At 37.9% G+C, this 23280-nt stretch overlaps 1 protein-coding gene across 1 annotated transcript; it reads left to right on the top strand.

Annotated features, from left to right (window-relative positions):
• Positions 1–17075: 17075 nt before the first annotated feature.
• Positions 17076–18771, top strand: RB195_016824 (uncharacterized protein; the record flags this gene model as incomplete). The annotated part of the gene is made up of 4 exons (XM_013449852.2): positions 17076–17142; positions 17226–17323; positions 17406–17456; positions 17992–18771. The coding sequence occupies 4 exons, from the start codon at positions 17076–17078 to the stop codon at positions 18769–18771; spliced, it is 996 nt and encodes a 331-aa protein (XP_013305306.1).
• Between the last annotated feature and the right edge of the window lie 4509 nt (positions 18772–23280).

Genomic DNA, 23280 nt, shown 5'->3' with positions numbered 1-23280 from the left:
TTTTGGTGCATTGACTACGGTAAATTACAGTAACAGCGTTTGATATTTCGAAACTGTGCGGAAATTTCTTTCGCTAGTGCGGTCTTCACTATAAATCATTGACACAATGTATATTTTTGTTTGAGATGCGAAATGAACGTTTCGACTTGAAATCGTTTCTTTCTCACGTTTTCCTGTAGGTGCACAAACACTGCCAGAATCTCCTCAATAAGTCAATTTGTTTACATTCAGATTCAAGTGAGTAATCTTTTTCAACCACAAAATTTTTCTAGGATGTTTCAACATTAATTTTGCGGCGGCTCAATTCGCTGCGTTCATGAAGCGGAAGGGAATGGATGTTTATTTTCTCAATTTTTTACTTCACATTTGATGTTTGAGCTCACTTGGAATTTGTTTATACGTGTTGTTGTTTATTCTCTGTAAGTTGTATACGCTGCATCTAGCCAATAATAAAAAATTCTTTGTAACTCTGTCATATGTCTGGAAAAAAACCGGTTTATCGAATTCGGAGGGATGAAAGGTTTGGATGGCACTAGAGCAGCTTCGAACCGGCGATCGATCGTGAATTCACAAAGGGACCTCTTACCGACTGCGCTACACCCGATCTATAATAACAATAGTTAGTGATAATACGATCAACAATTAATAATAAATACAGTATTTTTGTCATACCATAACTAATGATCCCGAAAAAGTGATAAATTCATAATTTAGGGTTTTAGGGTGGAATTTTCTAAAATATCCACAGTAAAACAGTGAGTAAAACCAATTTTTTTCTTTTTTTTTTCAACCTGACATGCCCCCAACAATTCATTAATTTTCCTTTTAACCAGTAACGGATCTCCGTCAGCTAGCAATTGCAAGTAAATCGATTATGAGTAACGAACCGGAAATCGAGATTCAGTTGTAAATCCTTGGAAATGGGACTGGTTTGAATACTTTTTCCCCCCGATGTTCTTTTATTTCTTCCGTTCAACGCTAACGTATTCGAAGTTCATTCGTTTTTTCTTTACCTCCTTAACTACATCTGGTTGTAGTGTCCGTGAGGATGGATATGGATTTGGAATGGCGCCAAATATGGCGAAAATGTCGCCTGTAAGTGTTCCGTCGAGCTGCTATAAGAAGCAATTAAGAACGGGATTTTAGTGTTGGTGCGCAATAAAAAAGCACAACGGACGTATGGAAAATTCAAGTATTGATTCATATCGTATACAGGGATGTTTGAGAGCTAATCGATAATAAAATGGAGAAGGAGAAAAGTATGAGAATACCCAACTTTAACTTGTTCTCATTTGATTATAGATTGATCTAACGATTAGATGAAAGAAAAAAATTGCAGAAACGTGTAGATATATGGATTTTTTAAAAAATATAAATAAAACATAATATATTAATATAATCTAATTATAATATAATAGAAAACTAAATAGAAATATAGAGAGAAGAATAGCTAAAACGGGGCAGAATATGTCAAGCGAGGTGAAAAATATGCTAAACTAAGATAAAAAAGATCCAAGAAAAATATGGGATCTTTTTTATATGGAAAAATTTAAAATACTCTTGTAAAAAACACTTCTTTTCTTCTTTCAGAAACATTTGACGTTTCTTGCTATTATTCGTATGCGTTATCTCAGGTAATTTAGTTTAATAATGATATTTAAATTTCTATGCAAAGCCACTGAAAAAAATCCTTACAACTACATGTATTTAAAACCTTCAAAAAAAGAAAGCGATTGGAGGATCGTAGCCTGAATGACTGGGTTATATTTTATTTTATTTTTTTTTGCTCCATCCTTTCTTCTGAATGAGTCCTCGAACTGTTCCCTTGCTGTGAATTGTATAGGAATTGCGTTAATAAAAATTTTTCAATACGTTTTTTTTTTCACGAGTTGGAAATGTGATGCTATCGAAAAGATGACTGTCCAAAAATTTAACAAAAAAAAACTTCAATTAATTTTGATGCAAAAGTAAGGGAAGGGAGTGGTACGAAATAAAGTTTCGCCTATTTTGCGCTCTCCTACCTGACTTACTTCATATTATTCCAGAAACCAGTAACCTCTACAGAAGATTATGAAATTTTTTGATCAAAACAATGCAGATGATACAGAAAGATAAGAACGTGGAGTATGCTCACTGTTTATTCAACTGAACATCTCAAATTTGAAAAATTCTCTAGAACCACGGCTTCCTGGATTGTTGTTGTCCTTCACATATGCGGATTCAAGCGTCGAAACATTGATTCCTTGGTTTTTCAGTTCTTCTCTTTATGTTTCCATAATCCTTTGAAGGACGCGTAACTAATGACTTTCAAGAGTCCGAAGCAGCTCCTTCTAAATAGATTTACAAAAACATAATGCGATACGAACAAGAAAAAAAAAAGACGTCACCATGAGCAGACAAGAAGGCACCGTTAAATAGAAACGGAAAAGAAATAAATTAGTGCTGAGAAGGTTTGTAATTACGGCGAGTACTTAAGGAAATAAAAAAAAAGAGAATAGTTTATTAATATAAAAAATTAAGTGGATAAATACAGCAATCGTATCACATAAGTAGTGAATATAACTCTACATAACTGTTAAATGTACAATTTACAGGTTCAAGAATGTTCTAGCTTTTTCTCACACCACTTTCCTTAACAAACATCCGCACGTGGTTCCGGAGAAGTAAATGAGAGCAGGAAAATTGCCGACAATTCAACTGAGACCAGCAGAAAAAATTGTCTTGGACGCACTTTTCTGGCCGCTTCGAACAAATCAATTCATTTGACGTATGTGGTGTGTTTTAACTTACCCCGGTGAATCTAATTTTTTCCAAGCATCAAGAACGATCCGACTAGCCACCTCTACCAAAAATGATCTACTTAGGGGAAAAAAACTCTTTGAGGGAAAAAAACGTTGCTTCCAATGATTTTGATCGATATGATATTTAACGTCATGTAATAGACATAATAAAATTCCTCGAAATGGTGACTATCACCTAATTAGGATGAGTCACCATTTTCTTAGCGATAATTCCCTCTTTAAGAGTTCACATCAAACTCAACGAAGAAGACATCGGCAGTTCCTGCTAAGGATCTGTCAGCTGAATACTGTCGACAGAACCCCGCTGGAATTTTGAATGCTCGTCTGACTTATGGATAAAAAAAAGAAACACTAAAAAGACTAAACTAAAAAAAAAACGCAGAGAAAAAAAGAAAAGAAGGATGAGGAAAAAGGTTGCTTTTTTTCCAAAAACGCAGTGAATATGAACGAATCCTCTCCAGCGGAAAATTTCAAGCCATTTCATTATTTACGGTTAGTTTTTTCCCAATCAAAATCCAAACGTGCTGCTAATCGATGGCTGACAATACATCCGAAACAAAACTCTCATTTCAACCGTGAAGGATTGTTGAGAAGCTGCAAAACGTTCGGTTATATAAATGAATAGATAAATAAATAAATAAACAAACAAATATATGTGATAAAATATAATATAAATAAAAAATATAAGGAAAAAAATAGATGTAACAAGAGTGAAAAAGTAGAAATAAAGGAGAAAATAGTAGAAATCGTTGTTTATGGTCACAGTAAACACCTAAGGACAATATATAAGACAAATCTGACGATGTTGAGGGAATCCTCTGGAAAAGCTGGAGATGTGGTTGCAGATTGCGGGAACCCGAATGGTTCCACTTATCTCCTCTTAATAGTCGTTAAAAGCAGCGTGGGAACCGCTTTAGTTCCTACGAGGAACGTTAGGACGCTGCACTCCTCAATGCACACGTTCCGCTCGCTTAACCTGCATATTCATTGATTTCACTTGAATAAGCAGATAAGGAGAGAAAGCACTGCTGATCTCCGACCTCAGCACAGCTGGACGCGCCGTATGCGTAAGGGTACTGCGTTGCGGCTGAAATCGCCGTAAAAAAACAACCAACGTCTTCAAACGGCTTGAGTTTACGACTGTTACGTAGAAATGAGCGGAACCATACCAGATCCAGCAATTTCACAACCACATCGCTAACTTTTCGCGCGAATTCCCTTACCACGTCAGATTCGTGGTATGCTGCTTTTAAATATTTCCCGTCACCATCGAACTATGTTCATATACCGATATTGTTTGATGAATTTAGATTAAAATTTAAAAATTTGAAAAAAAATTAGATTCGTGGTATGCTGCCGTTGAATGAAACTTGCCTGGAATAAATTTGAAATTTTATTGTTGGGACGAAACGAGTTGTTTGTGTATTTAGCTATGCAAATGTAGCAAATATTAGAAATCTGTGAATTTTTTTTTTAAAGGTGGCTCACCTGGTCCAACATCTCTGGATAAAAAAGATGTTTGTGGAAAAGAGGAGATAAAACTGCATGAAACTCGGATATGAAACAGTTCTACTACGATATTTTCTAGACAATGAAGTACTTTGAAGGTTTTTGGACCATTAATCCGAAAAAAAAAGCCTCACCAATGATGAATGATGCCATTTGTCAAATGCAGAATTTTTTTTCCAGATCAAAAATTGCATCCAAGGATCATCGACAGGAGATTTTGTTCAACATATTTTACATTATTTGAACTAGACATAACTTTAATACTACACATAATTTACATTTTAATATTACACATACAAAAACACTACACATTTTAAAGAACCCAAAAAGACATGAATAGAAAAATAGGGTGCACATTTTTTTCCCGATAAATTGACGGGATACAGAAATTCCCCTACCTGATCGAATTCCATGACTTATGTACCTATAACAGTACTATTACTACAGTACCATTCCTATTACAGTACCGTTTATTCCGTATTTATCTATTAGTTATTGCAAAATCTTAATGTCATTAAGCAGAACTTTTTAGATTTTCTTTCCCTGGTTCTCCTAATCTTCCTTCTCCTCCTCGTCCTCATCTATTTCCGCTTCCCTAACTTATTTCCGTTACAAGCACATTTATAATTGTCATTATTTATTTTTTAGCAATAACGTCTACGTATCCGTTTTTATCGTCGCACAATTTACCCATAAGTTCCACTTGCTGCCGCTTTACGTTAGCGTTTTCGACATTCTGCGTGTAACTTCTTCATTCTTAAGTACACCTTAAGCATTAAAAAACTTTAAGGTATAGCATATATTCCACTAGAGTAGTTAAATTTCTGAAATTTCCCGAGAACTGGATTTTTATCATCTGAACGCCTTAAAATGTAGGTGGATCTTTAGGTTTTCTTATTTAACTCCAATGTCAAGTTTACGCGAGACTCCTCTTGCCTTAGTCATTCAGCGGTAATTGCAAAAAAAAAATCGAACGAATCCTAGCATAAAATTCTGCTAATAGTACAAAATATAAAAAAAAGACTTTAAAAAATTAGAATTTTACATTTTATTTGAGAGAAATTCCTGATGATTTCCATCCGGATTCAATCACATATTTCTAATGGAATCATCGAGATAATTCCAATCTAAGTTGGTCCCCCAACTGAAAATGACTTCAAATAATGTGTATATCGAAATCTAGTTGATCAAATAAGTTGAACACCGGATTTCCAGAAAATTCTATTTTTACTAATCACAAAATACGGTCATAAAACTATAAAAACCATTAACTAATTTCAAAAAATCACAAAAAAGACTACTCAGCACTTCCCTGTGCTAACTTTAATTCGATTATTCGAATGAACTATTTCAGATGGAAATCGTCAGCATTCGCTGAATCACGACGATAATCAGGAAGGAAGGAGGGAAATTTAAGAAAAAAAACTATGGAAAAACCTCTACAGTGGTTTGAAACTATTACTCATTGTGTCTAAGAACATGTACTATTTTCGGTAAGGTTCCCTCCTCTTAGAATTTCCCCTATTTTTATTTCTCAAAAAAAAAAAAAACGCAACACTTGGAAACTATTCTTTGTGTGTAATTTGATGACTTTTGAACGTATTTCCAATCTTTGAAGAGTTCCCTACTAGTTTTTTTTTCTTTTTTTTTCCAAAACGTTTTAAAATTTTTAATAATTACTGTATATAAATCTAAATAAGACAGTGTTTGGGGAGAAATCGTTTCACTGCTACAGTTTTGCTTAAACGAAATCATTTCTGCGCTCAAAAGTGATTGGAAATGAAAAATGTGATGTGCGCATGTGGTGTGACTGTGCTGTTACAGTATCTTGTGCGCGATCCTTAAAGTACAGAGTTCAGTGAAACCGAAAGTGGATTCAGTGTGGAGGCGAATCGAACGACGATTACCGCTCTTCCATGAGGTTTTTTCTCCTCCTCTTCCGAGACCTACCCCCTCCGAGACCGAGAACCAAAGATTTTTCACCCGTAAAAATTTCTTATCTAATTTAATTAATTTAAATTTAATTCTAATTTCGTATAGACGTATTTTTTCGTGAAAACTGAAAATTTTTCAGAAGTACATGTTCTAGTATGTTTGTGAAATGATGTGACAAAACAAAATGGCTACGAAAAATGCCCGATGCTGTATCTGTAGTGACCCTGAGCAAAGAATGAACGAATTTCATTGCACAAAATGGACATTGTTGATCAAAAACACCAGAAAAAAAACACATCTCTTTCTTTATTGATTTGCTTGAGCTATGGCCAAGATTGGTATTGATATTTTTGTTAACAAGGAACCTTTCGGCGTTTTCGCCTCGGTCAGAGCCTGGAAAAAATCAAGGCCATTATTCATTTATTCTCATCTCTATTCACAGAGAATTAAAAATAATCGAGAAAAAAAACCAAAAAAAAAATCAAAAAAATCACTAATTTTAGGAGAATTTCTGGAAAGTCAGGTACGAATTTTTACGACAGTTTCTTTGAGTTAAATGGATTGGTTTTCAGTGATGAAAAAAACGTAGACCTTTTCTTTTTCTCGAAGAGTAACCTGAAGATACTTGGTGGATATCCTGATCTGAGTATTACTGTGTAACAAACTCTTCAAAATTCGTAATCTGAGCTCATAAGCCCATATGACTCGGAGAAATCTTCCGGGAAAATCGTCTCTGACTTCCTGGAAAGCTCCTAAGAAATCAAAACATAATGATCGAGTTTTTTTGATAGCAACTCAACGTATACTGAGGGAATAATTTTAAAGGCATCACCCCACGAATCTGAGGTGGTGCGGATTTCAGGTGGAGAGTTCCTGTACGGGATCGTAGATTATGGAGAGGAGGGTGATTCCGTCCATTTCTTCATAATTGCCGTAAAAAACGGTGCGGAAAATGTGGCGTGTGCACAAGGCTGGCGCGCTCCAATCGAACTCGTTGTAGAAAAAAGCGCGCCGGAACGGTCGAAGTCGTATCATCCGGGCCGTTTTTTACGGCAGTTAGGAAAAAATGGATGGAATCACCTGTCTTTCCATAATCTACGACTCCATATAGGCACATAACCCACCTGAAACTTGCACCACCTCACATTCGTGAGGTGATGCCTTTAATCGTCAAAATCAATCAATAGACATTAATAAACTTTCAATAAACTCGTCTATTACGCTCAGCTACTGAATATGAATGGAATCGGAAGACAAAACAACCGTCACCTATGGGCATCAAGGTTCGCTAAGTTATTGCAATCCTGAAAAAAAAAACCAATTAGAACTGTCCACGATTGAACACGCGAAAAATGTCAAAATTACAAATTTTTGTGATCATTTGTGAATTTTTGTTAAATTTGTAGCGTTGACAGAAAATATTCTTTTACAAATCTTGACAGAAAATATCTCTGAATACATAATTTCTAATTAATTTTAATGGATTCTTTCTTCGCTGAACAACATCATTATCATTTATTATTTTGTTTTTGTTTATCAAGGAAGGTCGTTTTTTTCTGGCACTTCTGGAAGATGTAACACTATTTATCTTTTTCTTTTTTCACATTGATATTTATCGAAGAGTTTATCTTTGGAGAAAAATTTGACTCGAAAAAAAAAATATATTGTATATATGTAGCTGACAATTCCCATTAGAAGAACGAGAAATAAATGGCTTATGTGTTGGTGGAGAAATTTCCTTCATTTTGCAATACAGCAAACAGTTGAATAAGAAAAAAAGAGGAGCGAACGATCCGATTTGGTAAAACCGTCGTTCATGTCGTTCTTCACGCATGAATTTCTCTCTGTGGTTGCTTGTGTTGTTACACTATAAGCAGGATCAATTGTCAGTAAAACTACCAGGAAAAATTCTAGCAGCAGCAGCAGGAATGAGAAGAAACAGATTCGTGCCAACGATTCTTCTCTTCTCGTTTCAATTTTCGGTTAAACACGCAATCTGTGGAGATACGGGCTTGGCCTGAGGCAAAAAGGGCCTGCTTAGGCTTAAGCCTAAGCTTAAGCCTAAGCAGGCCTCGGCTGGCTGCTAGTTCATCCGGATGGATGTGTGGTTTGATGGTAAAAAAAAAAAAAATTTTTTTTTTTTATTTTTTTTTTTTAAAAAAAATTTTTTTTTTAATCTAAATCTTTTAATTTTTTTTTTTTTCCCGAGAGATGTTTTTTATTGAAATAACCCTTGTAATATACATTAGCTGTGTTCATCACTCTTCAATTAATGTGTATCATAGTGTGAGTGTGTGAGCGTGTGCAATGTGTATGTGTGTGACCTTCGTAACATCTCCAGTGAAACTTTTTGCAGTTTTATTGTGTGTGTGTGTGTGGAGAAAGTGAAGGTCATTTATCGTCGATCGCTACTGCTGTTACTCGCTGTTTCGCTTCATAGCGATCGCTCTCAGAGATCGGAGTTAGTGGTAGATAGTAACCGACCTACCTACCTACCTACCTATCACTAACCTCATCGCTTGCGGCGGGTTTTCAGTTTATTTTCTCTTTTCGGGAAGCAGTGAACGTTCACCGTAACCATCGTCAAGGAGGTTCGCCAAGGTTCGCCAAGGTAATACGATACAATCTCAATGTACATATTCGATGATGGTACGTGATGTGATGGACAGGACAGGAGACGACCGAACAGACGGGCGGCTACGTCCGTAACTACCCAAGTAGCAACAAAACGCTGCTAACTGTTCCTTCCTCGGGGGGGTGCCGTCGATCGGTTTCACCTTATCGGTCGGTCATTGCTGTTGTGTTGTGTGTGTGTGTTTTTTTTGCGAACGATACGACGGGGAAAAAACGCCACACACATAAAAGGGAAAAATACGCGACTATTTCACTGGAAATGATGCGTACTTCACTGCACACAAACAGATACGAAACCGAGGTTACCGGAGGTTACCGAAGGTGGTCAAACCTAACTAGAATTTTGCAAAGCGGAAAAAAAAGAAAAAAAGAAAAAGTCATGCCAGAAACAAACCTATGGTATAACTCTAAATCAGATCATTCTTCACATATATATCTATAGAAATACTCTGGAATTTATTTGTATTCATTCCTTACCTATTACTCTGGGCACGCCTTTGAGCGTAATAAATAAATAAATAAATAAATAAATAAATAAATACCTTCAAATATATGAAAATTCATTCCACCGCTTTAACATTAGAAAGCGTTTTCTTCTTCTTCTTCTTCTTTTTTCTCTTATGGATCCGCTATGAAAGTCCTTGAAAAGGACGCACACACACGCACATACACACACGAAAAGAACAACATTGCTATGATTGCTAATAATTTTGAAAGTTTCCGTTGTATTTTTCCTTCGGAATTCTGCAGATCTAACGAGAGCGCACGCGAGAAAAAAAAATCCATAAAGGACAGATATTATTATATTACAGTACTTTTTGACAGTAAAATGACATATAAATATCTAGATAGGTTTCTTTTTTCGGATAGTATAAACGAGAGAGTTTACACAGTAACAATGTATCATAAATTAAGTAAAACACAACAGTAAGCAAGTAATTTACACTAAACTAAAATTTCAAAGTGGATCCAAATGTACATATAAGAATACAATAAAATATGGCAAGGAAAAAAAAAAAGAAAAAAAAATCACATTTCCTGGAAAATAAAAATCTATACATTATGTAATAAAATAAATATAACGTAATGTAATAAAATAAATAAAATAAATAATAATGCATCGTTTTTTTTTCAAATATTTTCTACCAACAACAATTATATACTACCAAATAACTGGAACTTTGACAAGGTCATATTCTACAATACGTCATCAGAGTATAATTACGACTAACGATAAATTACTGTATAGGACTGTAAAATCAACAAAGAAAACACTGTATGAATAGAAAAAAATAATTGCAGAGCATCAAAAATACAACTACAAATTACGACTACTCGAAAAATTGGATGGATGGTGGTCAGACGGGGCTGCCGTAATCTTCACAAATGTCAACGAATCCGTTTTAAAATCAAGGTAGAAGAGGCAGGAAAAAAACAACAAAGCCCTAGATTCCGTTATCTCATCCTCTCTCTCACTGTACCGTAATTTTTGAGACTGTAGACGAAGAATCCACTGAATGTCATTGCGCGGTCTTGTTATCATATTTTCTTGTTATCATATTTTACAAATTAATTAGAACTGAGATCCATAATTCTTCCATTCCTCCACATTAACATTGTAATAATTTCCATTTTCTTTCTATGAAAAATGTTTAGGGTGAAAAATATGTTTCGGTAATTAGAAGAAATCGTAGAAGTTGTTCATCTATTCTTATTAAAGCAAGACGCAGAAATTTGAGTAATTGAACCATTCAATAAGAAAAAAAAGTGTGAAACTAGCAGCAGGATTCTCTGTTTGTAATGATTTATGGCCTGTTTCGAGAAAGAGAGAGAGCAAAAAAAAAATGTGGATGAAATTTCAAAATGGGAATGATTCTACTGTACACGTTTCGTGAACATTTTGTGGATATTCTATAGAAATACTCTGGAAATAAGCACTGGAGACTGATGGAAGTGGACGGAAGCAAGTAAGAAATGGTGTTTGTGCTGAATATATGGCTAATAAAGTTTTTTTTTTTCAAAGAAAATACTGTACTAGTTAATATTAGACCTGTATTAGAGTATTTGGCGAACAAACTACGTTTTGAAAGGAAAACATAGTAGCTATTTTTAATAAACCATTACTAGGAATAGTATGTAGCTGTCTTGTGCATGAAAAATAGAAATTTTGAAAAAAAAACGTGCGTGAGTGCTAGAAATCCAGAATATGTAATAGTATTATAGTAAAAACGGAATATAAATCGCTCCAGTCTACTCTGAGGGAAAATTTTCTTTCCGCTGAAAGAATTTTTGTCGGGATAAACTTTAATCCTCTCCTGTTCTAATTTAATAAATAAGGTGGGTCCCATCAGAAAAGATCACTACGTACCGGATTTATCCTGCTGCCATTTCCATAAAGTTGTCATTTTTTAAAAAAGCATCAGATCCTATGCACATAACAAATTCAACTCTTTTTGTACTAAAGTAAAGTTACACGCGGAACGGACGCTATATCCGGGAAAAGGACCCATTTCTATCTCCATTATTGATTTATTTTTAAAAAATATCAGAGCACCTAAACAATCAAACAGCTTAAGTTCTTTAAATGAAATGCACAAATTTGCGCCGAAAAGTGTTCCAAACCGGTCAGGCTAATTTGCTCCAATTTCGATCCCGAAAATGTGACCCCTGATCCTAAAGAAAAAAAAATTAAATAATATGGGAAACAGAAAAGTGCCTGTCATGAAAATGAAAATGGAAAAATTTGAAACAACTTCTGAAACAGCAATATATCTTAGAACTGAAGGATGATCAAAAACGGGAAAAAATATATATTTAGTAAAAAAAAGAAATTATCTAGAGAGTTCTATCCGTATTTTCACTTGAATGTTATGGATGAACGAAAATAGGCAGAAAGACTACCCCAGTCTGAAAAATATCTGAAAAAGCACAGACTACAACTAAATTTTCTTAGTTAGTTAACAAAAAAAACTCAAAATAAGAAAAGAGGAAAGATTTTGGTTAAAAAAATTGAAAAATTTACAAATTTACAAATAACTAACAAAAAATAATAATTTACAAATACACGGTTACTTTAATTTACAATTAATAAAGATTTAGGCCGAATTATTTCCAGAATGTTGACTGACTGCAGGAAGAACCGATTGAAAGAGCATCGCAGGAATTTGCAGTTGAAAATAAGGAAAGTGAAACTGAAATTCAGACAAATCCAAAGAATACACTTTTCCTACAATTAAAAAAAAACATTTACATCATTTGATAAAAACCTAAAGGTATCGTTCTTATTGGATTACGTCTTTGCGCTCTAAAATTTAAATTGTTATTTAGTTAGTTATTCAAAATTTACTTTTTTTCATCATGTCCTTGACGGAATTCATTAAATGGCAAAATTTCGTAAACAAAAAGTGCACAAATTCACTAATTTCAATTCCCCGATTCCCAATTATTGTGAAAGAGTAACGGGGATATGGGCTCGTGTCGGCTGAAATTCTCACAAATTCGAACAACACAACAACATTTCCGGAGGGGGGGAAATTACTAGCAATTTCAGCCCACGCACACAAAGTTGGTTGACAGTTAAGGTCGACAGATTCATCATGACCTAAGCGTTTTTTTTTCTCTTGTTGCAATTATCTCGTCATTTTCATCTTTCACCGATTTTGCACTCTGCAAGCCGGGTTTTCTTTTTCGAATCCCTCTCCCTCTTCCCCCCCCCCCATATGCGCAGCAGCCGCATCACCAAACATCAGCACGTCATCCGTCCTCGTTCGTTCACTCAAACCAACCCTCGGGGACGCCCTGCTGTTAACTGGCTCTCCCCTCCTACAAAAGAGGACCGGTCTACGAAAGACTTGTGTGCTATTTATTATGTATGTGACGACGACGATCATCAGCAACCAAATATGTGCACAAAATTGTTTGATGATGTCATAATTGAGGACAGTATGAAGATGAATTTTATGTCAAGAGCTTCTATGATTCATACAGCCGCCTAGAATCTGGTTAATTCGCGATAGATTTCGCGCTATTTGAAGACGGATCCCAAGACAAGATCGTAAGAAAGATCCTGTAAAATCTAAAGCTAAAATTCCACATAATCTCATGCCTAGCCTTCTATTGACCAACATCCATCAGCCAATCAGAGGCTGATCACTAAGAGTTATGTAAGAAGTATAAACGATCAGAGAGAAAAAAAATTGGGATAGAAAAACGTAACTCTAACTCCTACCAATAATCAACTCATCTCAATAATGTTTTTTTTTAAATACTGCTTTGTTATGCTAATTCACTTCACTGATTACGGTAGTGGATTTGTCCTCGTGGGTGATTTTAATCTGGAATACTGGATTGTGGCTGCATTTTTTTTCCGTTTCCTCCACCACCACCAAGCTTCACTAACAACTAGTTTTGCAGTTCCCACCTGGGAATTTTGTCACCACAATCACTACGCAAGTCGGAGAAATTTCGGGAATTCGCTCAAAAAAGATTGATATCCGGTTGTTTTCGTTCGTGGAAAAGGAGTTCAGCTCCTCCGTTTTTCCGCAACCTGCTGAAAGCAGCACAAGATCAGCACAAAATCAGCACATGCTGCTGCTGTGGGCGGCTGAATTTCCCCTGTTAGTCACGTATGTACGACTCTCTTAACGTGTTCGACATGTCCGATTTCGTTCTTTGCGCGAGGATGGGAAATTGAAGAAATGAGGACGAGTTTTATTGTTGTCAAACAGTGTAACGGTAGAAGCGTCGGCGATGACGGGGTGGTGGTGGTGGTGGCCGAACGACGACGACTTCGACGATGACGATATGACGATGACTCGGATTTATGCGATCCGAAAAAGTAAAAGAAAAAAAAGAAACGCTGCAGAAATATGCAAAAGCTACGGACGCTTACGGATCTCATCGACCAACGACGTTTTTTTTTCCAATGGGGAGAAAATCTCCGGAAATTATTTCCATTATTGTTTCGTTAATGCATGAGGGCAGCCACTTTTCAAATGATGAAACCAGTTCCAGCGTAAGAATTTAACCTCTACGATATTCGTGAAAAAACGCCATAGGATTCCCATTTAAAAACGTAATTTTGCAGAGAATAAAATTTTTCGCGGTCTTCTTTGCTGATCGCAGAGAATGGGATTTTATGAGAAGAAACGGAAAAAGACAGAAGGATCATACTAAATAGGGGCAAGAAACTTCAGAGAAAAATATTGAGAACCAAATTTCATTATTTTATTTTTATTTTCATTTTTGATTTATTTTCAAAATATCCCCACTAGAGTCGATTCGATTCCCCATGTAAATATATTCTGCCAAAAACCTCGTCGAAGTGTTGAGCACTGAAAGATCCTGGAATTTTTAGAACCCAGGCAGGTTGCTTCAGCCAGAAATACTTTAGAAAGATTTTCAAAGGCATTCTTTTTAGAAATATTTGAAATGCTTTGGAAATCGAAGTTCACCTGAAAGAATTTCTTTAAGAGGTCTCAGACTGCGCGGAAGGCAGCATTTTTTCAAAGTTTGATGCTTATTCGACAATTCCTCATTAGCTTCAGTGTTAAGGATGTTTCAAACAGGAAGAAAATTTCCTTAAGGAGGTGCTAACTTGCTCCTGACTACCTAGCAGCTAATATTGATCTTATTAGTAAGTATAAACCTAACTTCTGGAAGAAATCGAAAAATCTGCGGAAGTAGAATCCATCGGCTTCACGTTTTGCATCTTAGAGGTTTTCTCAAACTGAAAAGTTAAATTTTGGGCGTGATTCACTTGAAATGAAATGTTACTCTGAGTTATTTGCTACTCTAAACACCTCAAATGTGACCTACACCGAAAAAAAAACAGCTCATCCATCCAAATGGATGTGATCAACTGGTAGATCAAAATCAGGTCCAATCCAATCCGCAATTCAGCACGAAAATGGAGAATATTCCTGTCTGGACAGGAATAGGTGATTAAAAAAATGCTACCTGTAGTAAATGTGACGGTGTGCTTGAAATAATAATTATAATATATAATAAGTGGTCTTACAATTATTAAACCAGTGCTTGGATTATTTTGATAGGTTATAACCGTTAATAATGTTTTTTTTTGATAGGGAACTTGATCGAAATTTTCTCCCGGAATATACGGTACTTTACTCAACTTATCACGATTTCGATAGACTCACCTGAATATTCGCAGCGAGAAGGGGTTCCCCTAGAAAACTACAAAAATCTGTGAATATTTATCTAAGGAAATGTAAAAAAGTGGAATTTCGACAATTCAACCGCTTCACGCGCAACCGATTCTGACGTTGAGTCAGGAAAGATATTGAGGTCGAAGGATCTGGAATCGAAAGAGGTCGGCATTACGTCGTGTGTGCTCATAATCCGTGAACACTACCGTGTAAGAAAAAAAACCCCTCCAACGTTTATCGCCGTTGAATACATACAGACAATTCATGGAAAATGTGTGTGTGTGTGTGTAAATCCTCGTTTTCACATTGGAATATACGCGGGAATGTTCAGCATTGTTCGTGTTTGTCTCAGTAATCACCTATCCTAGAATTTCCTTTTACAATCTGCAATGCTGCTGATGCTATCTTGAACTGTCTGGCACCCTCTTGCCTTCTTCACCCTGCTACTTCAACGGGGTGGTGAAACCGCTGGCGTCGATGGCGTCCGACGCTGCTCCGCCCATTTAGCTACCTATTTAAGCAGACGGGTAATGTTGCCAGATCAAGCAGCACCCACACAACAGCTGAAGGTTTGAGCGGTAACAACAGCTCAATTCAGCGTGGTCCACGGTTCTACCGCCGTTCACACTTCACTTCAACTCCCTCACTCACTCTCTCCGCTCCATCTCTATATTATCATCGTTCAGGCGGCGTTGTCGCCTAAATTGTAGCCTAATGTTTGATCCGAAACCGAATTTTTCATGTTCATCTCATTATGGCGACAATAGAGCGCATTAGGGCTTAGTGCGCTTTACATGCCTACCCGGTCACGCCCACTTATTCGCCTCATCCACCTTCTTAGTAGACCCTCCAGCGCATAGAAACCGGGTGTCTCAACGACATCGCTGTCCAACAAACGCTCCCAACTCCCACCACAAAACGAAACAGTTGGCCGGTTCATCTGGCGTTCATCTAATTTCTTTTTGACTTTATTCCTACGATCATTGCTTGTTTCCCTTCATTATCATTCTGGATTCTGGTAGGAATAGCTTACGCACATTGTGGTTAACGTTGTTGACCCAAATATTTCGCTAAAAACAATATCATTGCGAATATATGGATGGTTTTAGGCCGGAAGTCTTATGATACCAGTTTTTGCAGACCTACACGGCCTCTTTCCTGACTTTACACAAAAACATTAGTAGGCTAATTGGCTAGTTTTCACCAGTGACAAAATTTCCCCTTACATTTTATTTAGGGAAAGAAATAGGGAAGCTTTTTTTGATTCGTTACAAAATGCGTTTCTTGTTCCTCCGCTACATTTTCTAGGAACATCTAACATTTTTGATGACTCATAATATTATATAGGCGGTCGATAATTCAAAGAGATGATGGACAGTTCATTTCCCATCTGCCCCATCTTTTCTTTTTTCCCCCTGCGAAAAATTAACTAGTCGAACAACATCTGAAAACGGGCTCTAGAAACGTCATAGAAAATATTGGAATTCCATACAAGAATTTCATCACATTCATCCGAACTTTTTCTGGTTGCAACTTTCTTTCGAATGTTTTGCGAATGCGATTACCGTGATGCGTGATGCGTTATGCACCAATTTCTCCCCCCGCGTTTGCAAATCAAACCATACATCTTTCTTTTGACTTCTGGAGAACCAGTTGTACAATAGCAAAAGGTGATAAGACACAAACGAAGACGCTCCACCCACATCTTATAAACTCTTTCCGTCGACCTAACGACAAATCGAACGCAATACGCTTGTCGCTGTTTCGGTGGCGGTAAGCAGCGGTAAGGCCTTGTAACGCTTCTACGCTTCCCCGTCCGCTACGCAATCGCTCCTCTGCGATTCCTACGTATAAAGTGAAAAAAAAACCCCTATCATCGGTTTCACATTGTAAAACTTATCACACGTTGAAACGTTCTCACTGATTGAATGCCGCGTGTTAATGAAAAGTTTCTCTCGTACCACGTTGATATCGTTGTCTCCATAACATCATCGTCGATTCACCTTGAATCTTCATCGTTGTGTTTCAGATGTCGTCGGACGACCCCAAGGTGGTGGCCTATGAGGTCGAATCCCTCCGAAAACTCGCATTCTTCGGTAAGTGATCGTTGAGTTGAATCAGTACGATTTACGTCACCGTTAGGAGTTATTTTGTATATTTTACAAAATTTTTCTCGTAGGGATTGCGATCTCAACGGTGGCAACATTGACGGCCATCATCGCTGTACCAATGTTGTACAATTACATGCAACATGTGCAGTCGTCCCTCCAAACTGAGGTTAGCCAGGCACACCTATCTTTGATTTCGAATAGAGTGTCACACTCGAAGATCTCTCATCTGGAATTTCCCCCGTTTTCAGGTTGATTTCTGCCGACACCGCACCGACGGGCTCTGGGATGAGTATGGCCGAGTGAGTTTTAAACCGTCAATTAATTCCAAAAATTTAAAATCCTCAGGAAATACTTTTCGGCGAAATCCTGCACTTTTGATAATTAAAATAAGCTGATTCATTGGAAACCACCTCAAAAACCTTCACTAGTGCCTTAAATTCTTTATCTCGTTCGCATAAATACATCCAGTAAGTGAAGTAGTTTAAAGAACTGGTTAACGCATAGTGAAGTCCTCTTCCGGGCTCTACAAAGCCGCAACTCTTCAATCCTTCCACTTAGCTGTCGTTCACCGTTCAAACATCCTTCTACCGTTTCTGGTCTAAATATGAATAAGAGGATACTAGAGCCTCTCGCACTTGTCGTCTTCTTACATCTAAAGTGCCGCTTCATGTCGCAACGCACTAAGCAGCAGCTAAAGAAGACCAGTTTCATGTACTCCAGCGCTTGAAGAGATTTTTTTGACGAATTTTCTAGCGGCAAATATTGGAGGAAAAAAATTCATGATCATATATCTTTATGACCGATCAGACAGCACACTGAAAACCCCTATTTCAGTTCGAACATCTTAAAGGAGTAAGCGGACGTATCAAGAGATCAACACAACACCGTGGAAACGGAGTCACGGGCCGCATTACGCACCGTCGAGCAGTTGCCCACGGAGCCTCCAGTTACGACGGCGGATACGGTGGCGGTGGTGGCGGTTATGGAGGCTACGACAGCGGAGTTGTTGGTGGTGGTGCACAGACCTGCTGCTCATGTGGAATTGGTGCAGCTGGACCACCAGGAGCTCCTGGAGCCGATGGAAACCCAGGACAGGATGGAGCCCCAGGAATGGATGGTGCACCAGGAAACGACGCCGCACCCGAAGCAGTACCTACCCCAGGTGACTTCTGCTTCGACTGCCCACCCGCCCCAGCAGGACCACCCGGAAGACCTGGACCCCCTGGCCCACCTGGAAACCCAGGCGCACCTGGAGCCGATGGCGGCGCGGCACTGCCTGGCCCACCTGGACCACCTGGACCAATGGGCCCACCTGGAATGGATGGACAACCTGGAGCACCAGGAATGGCAGGCGCCCCTGGACAGATCACGGAAGTTCCCGGCACTCCTGGACCTGCCGGACCACCAGGACCACCCGGACCACCCGGACCACCAGGAGCACCTGGAATGGCTGGAGCCGCTGCTGCTGGACCACCAGGACCACCAGGAGACCCAGGTATGGACGGACCCCCAGGAAACCCAGGAGCACCTGGACAACCTGGCGCACCCGGAGCTCCTGGAACTGGAGGAAGCTGCGACCACTGCCCACCACCTCGTACCGCTCCCGGATATTAAAAGACGGACAGACATGCTCATTACTGCCATCGTTAGTCTGGCTTGCCGGACAATGTATAGTTTTAAATAGCGGGCATAAAACAAACACGATGTTTAGAAATTGGGTAGTTTGCCGTGTAGATCCTGTCCAGCACGCCCTAAAAGCGCAAGTCGTCGGGATCGATCTCTTTCGTAACTTGTTTTGGGCAAAATTTTAGTATTCTAAATTGTTTGAAGTACTTCACGGATTTCAGATATAGAGGCGTAAACTATTCAACATCGATTTGCTTGATATGTTTATGATTCTATTTGAATAAATTTTTGCATGCAAATCATGTTTTCTATTCAAGAGTATTGAGTAGCATGATGTATCAATGCAAATTTGAATCTGGCTACAGTACTTCATTCCGAATAAAAATAGAGCGAATAAAAAGTCGATTTCATTCGAATGAGTTGTGTTTTGCAAATATGTACTCGAACACAAATTACACCGTCATCATCGTCAGGAAATAATTTTGTCTTGTCAGCCGAACACGTCTGTTCTCCAATCGTATTCGCTTCTGATCGCGATGGAATGTGAAAAATTTTGAACAAATCACTGCTGCAAGTAGTCCTCATCCTACCTAACTTAGTTTAATTCAATTTATAGAACGATATATTTGTTTTCTACTTGCTTTTTTCCCCTCGGAACTGTGTGACTGAATCGTAATTTTCCATTCGAGATCTTATATTGACACCATCTCGATTGTAAAGAATGTTTTGGAATTAGCTTGTGCCCCAAGAAACTATGGAATGAAAAGCAACTATAATCTGAAATGATTTCTCATTTCACCTGAAGCATTTCTCTCCAATGGTAACCAGTTTTGTGAAGCAATTCTTTGAGGGAAAAAAAAGTTGTTGGACAACAATTTGTCGTCCCTAAAACTGTTGTTGAGCGCAACTTTCATTCTATTCTTTCGATATCGTCGTATCGTTCAGCTTAAGAAATCATTTATTCTTTTTTTGGAAAAAAGAAAATGTTCGGGAAATATTGTATAAAATCATCGTAACCTTAGTCGAAAATAACATTTCCGATTCCGATCGTATGCAAAATGATGCGCAGTCAATGAGGACAAGAGCATAGTTCGTTGTGAAAACCGGTCTTCTACCGGTCGATCATGACAGTAATGATGTAACTGTCAATGTTGTGAGCTACGATCCTTCTTTTGAGTTCCACCATCCTCAATTCGTCACTGAAAAATTCTTGAGGACATCTGCGAACTTCCATGCTTCAGCTGTACCAAAAAATTTTCCATACACAAACCACACACAACTGTAATAATCCATACAGTTTCTTCGGAATCCGGAATCTTGAGGTGGAACGAAAAATCGATGCAAAACAAAGTTTCCGTCGGAATGATACAGCTATTCATCTTTGTTTAATCATAGAAAATCAAATAAAACGTGAGGTGAGTTTTTGGTGACGAAGAAAACGTTGCTGAGGAATAAAAACGATCCTCAATACATTTGCGATGATGATGGTGTGACGATGTTACGTCGTGGATAATCAATTCCAGTTCGTTACCTCCCGACTGTGTAAAAGGCTATAATGTGGCTGTGGCGTCAACGGAAGTGCAATGATTTGGTCGTCGTTTTGGCGAAAGATTCATTACTATTGTTTTTTCGATTCGGGTATGCATGTGTATGTATGTGATTGGATCTCATCCTGAAAATTTGCTATCGATTGATCAGAGGAAGAAAAATAGGAGTTATGCATTTCAATTCGCTTTTTCGTGGGTCAACAAATTTTTCTGACATAAGATACGTAGTGTTATTATTAGAGGAAATAAACCATAAAGAAAGCGGAAGAAAATAAAACGAGAGTGAGAGCGAGAGAAAAAAAAACATGCACCACTCACATCATGTTGTAATAACGAACATTAAAGCAAACGCATTACAGATGTTCCAGGAAAAAAAAAGAACGTCGGGTGGAAATGTGTACTCTGTGAATCTCAAAGAAGAGTGAGTAAGTCACTTAATGGAAGCACATGTGGAATTTTTGTTGTTACGCACGAGGTAACAGCGAGAAAATCCCCCTTAGGGAATGAATAGGTGTGCTCGCCACCGTAATCTCTTGGTGTGTGTGTGTGTGCATGCGTGCGTATGCTATTCTTGACTATGGTATTTAATTCGGGTCGTCTATTTAAAGTCCATTGGTGTAGTTTAAAATCACATCTATTGACGTTTTGTTTTTTTTTTTCAGAACAACCAGCAATTATTTTGCATTCTGCAATCCTTTTAACGGAATAAATAGGATTCCTTAATAAAATCGGTTGCATTCCGCACCATTTTTTTTTTCTTGGAAGATGATTGGATGATTTCAAGTTGTTCCCATATAAAATACTGCCTCGACTGGTGAGTTTTGCAATAGAATTAGGGTTAGTTGTGATCGTTTGCAGAGTAGTGGTAGAAAGTGAACTACTACTTCTACCACTAGTAACTGGAAAACGGACCGGACACCATTAGCAGTCCGTCGGTAATTACGTACATACTTATGCTTTGAAGCGTATCTCTTTCGGTGTCAAGGGTTTCTGGAACTTTCTTACATTAAACGAACATGTCACGTCTTAAATTCATTGTAACAGAGTCGCTCACTTCCTAAAATCGTAAAAAATCACATCTACTGACGTTCAGTATTCCCTTCTCCTGAAAAAAAAGCTTTTCTTTTTAGGAGAAGGGAATACTGAACGTCAGTAGATATGAAAAAAAAAGAAAAAACAACTGGATGAAATTCTCTTTCAAAAAATGGAATGACGAAGATTTTGCGCTTGGAAATCAGAAAATTTCTCATTTGACAAAATATTCAGGAGACGGGGAGACGGACTTAGTGCTACAGTACCTACAATGATTGGAATAAAATGCTTTAGGAAAAAATTAGCTCAGTTCAGTTGGTATTCGCATTATTGAAGGTAAAGTTCCCATAATAAAGTATAATTGTGGAATCCACGCTTTACGAATGAAAAAGAACTCAATTTCAGAATCGTTGAGAATTTATGAACGCGTTCCGGCGGCATATCCAATCATTCGCGGGGTCGAACCGATGTGCCAAGTCAGTGTCCTTATCCACCCAAGCATAAACCATTACCAATTTCACGACCTCAATGTGATGAAAGATTTTACCGGCACTACGGGAGTGTTGAACCATGGACAGTTCAACCGCTGTCAAACCTCTAACCGACTGCACCAAAACCGCACCGATTTATGTGATACCCGGTGCATTTACACAGTTCCATTAAAGGCATCACCCGACGAATCTGGAGTGGTACGGATTTCTGGCCGAGTATTCGTATACGGGATCATAGATTATGGGCAAAGAGGTGATTCCATTCATTTCTTTCTAATTGACGTAGAAAACGGCCCGGAAGATACGGCTTCGAGCGTTCCGGCGCACTATTTTCTACAACGAGTTCGATAGGAATCTTGTGCACGCGCGCATTTTCCGGGCCGTTTTTTACGGCAATTACGAAGAAATGGGTGGAATCACAACCCTCTCCATAATCTACTATCCCGTGCACAAATACTCCACCTGAAATCCGCACCACTTCAGATTCGTGGTATGCTGCCTTTAAAGTGCGTGGTTGATAGTGTTAGGATAAATCTATACCATGCTACTTACCTCACTTCTCTGGTATTATAATGTTCTCTCGCTGAGCAACGTCCCCAGTTTACACGATTGATCGTTATTGATAAAGCGATAGAGACAACTCGGAATGTACCGTTAGATGTGGCTGTTCTAAGCTGCTTACCACCAAGAAAGACTTCTGGAATACTGAAATAATGTTAGCGAAACATTATGACTTTGAATACTAAGAAACATTTAGCGTACATGTAGGAATGGGAGCAATTTCTATGTGCATAATTTTGGATATGAAACATAAAAAGCATAATTTTGCGTTTACAAGTATAGCAACATGAAAGGACTTTCTACGTTTATTTCAGTTGTTTTATCTTAAGATATTCTTCTAGCGCATGATTTCATGTAAACTTCTGACTATAAACATTTCTGCGCCTACATTTGCTCTGTAGACGTGCATCAACAAATCCTTGTTCATTCAACTGATGTCGGTAGATTTTTCTGAATCCACATCTCCAGTATCAAGCATCAAAAGGCGTTTATGAACACTGCTGCTATGTATTTTTTTCTGTACTCATCTTTCCAGAACTTCTATGATGAATTAAAACAGTTCGTCTAGTGGTAGTTCCTCTTTTGCGTTACTTTTGAACTAGGAAAGACCTTAATTGTTTTGGGATTTCTCAAAGATATACGATGGACTACATATCCATGATTGTCAGGAATTTGAAAGAAAAGTTACATAACCTCACATTCAAGCAATTCCACTTCTCAGAAAGCTGCTTATCGGGATTAAAAAAGAACGTAAATCATCATTAAGATCTACAAAAAATTGCCTTTGTTTGGTGGCGGCTTACTCGACTTTTCTGGATATTCGACACAATTCTCTAAACTCGTTGACAACCAACTGGACAGCGCTA

This window comes from Necator americanus, chromosome II, assembly GCF_031761385.1.
Source record: "Necator americanus strain Aroian chromosome II, whole genome shotgun sequence".
Lineage (NCBI taxonomy): Eukaryota > Metazoa > Nematoda > Chromadorea > Rhabditida > Ancylostomatidae > Necator > Necator americanus.
The sequence above is the reverse complement of the archived record's forward strand: the minus strand, read 5'-3'. Positions and strand labels throughout refer to the sequence as shown.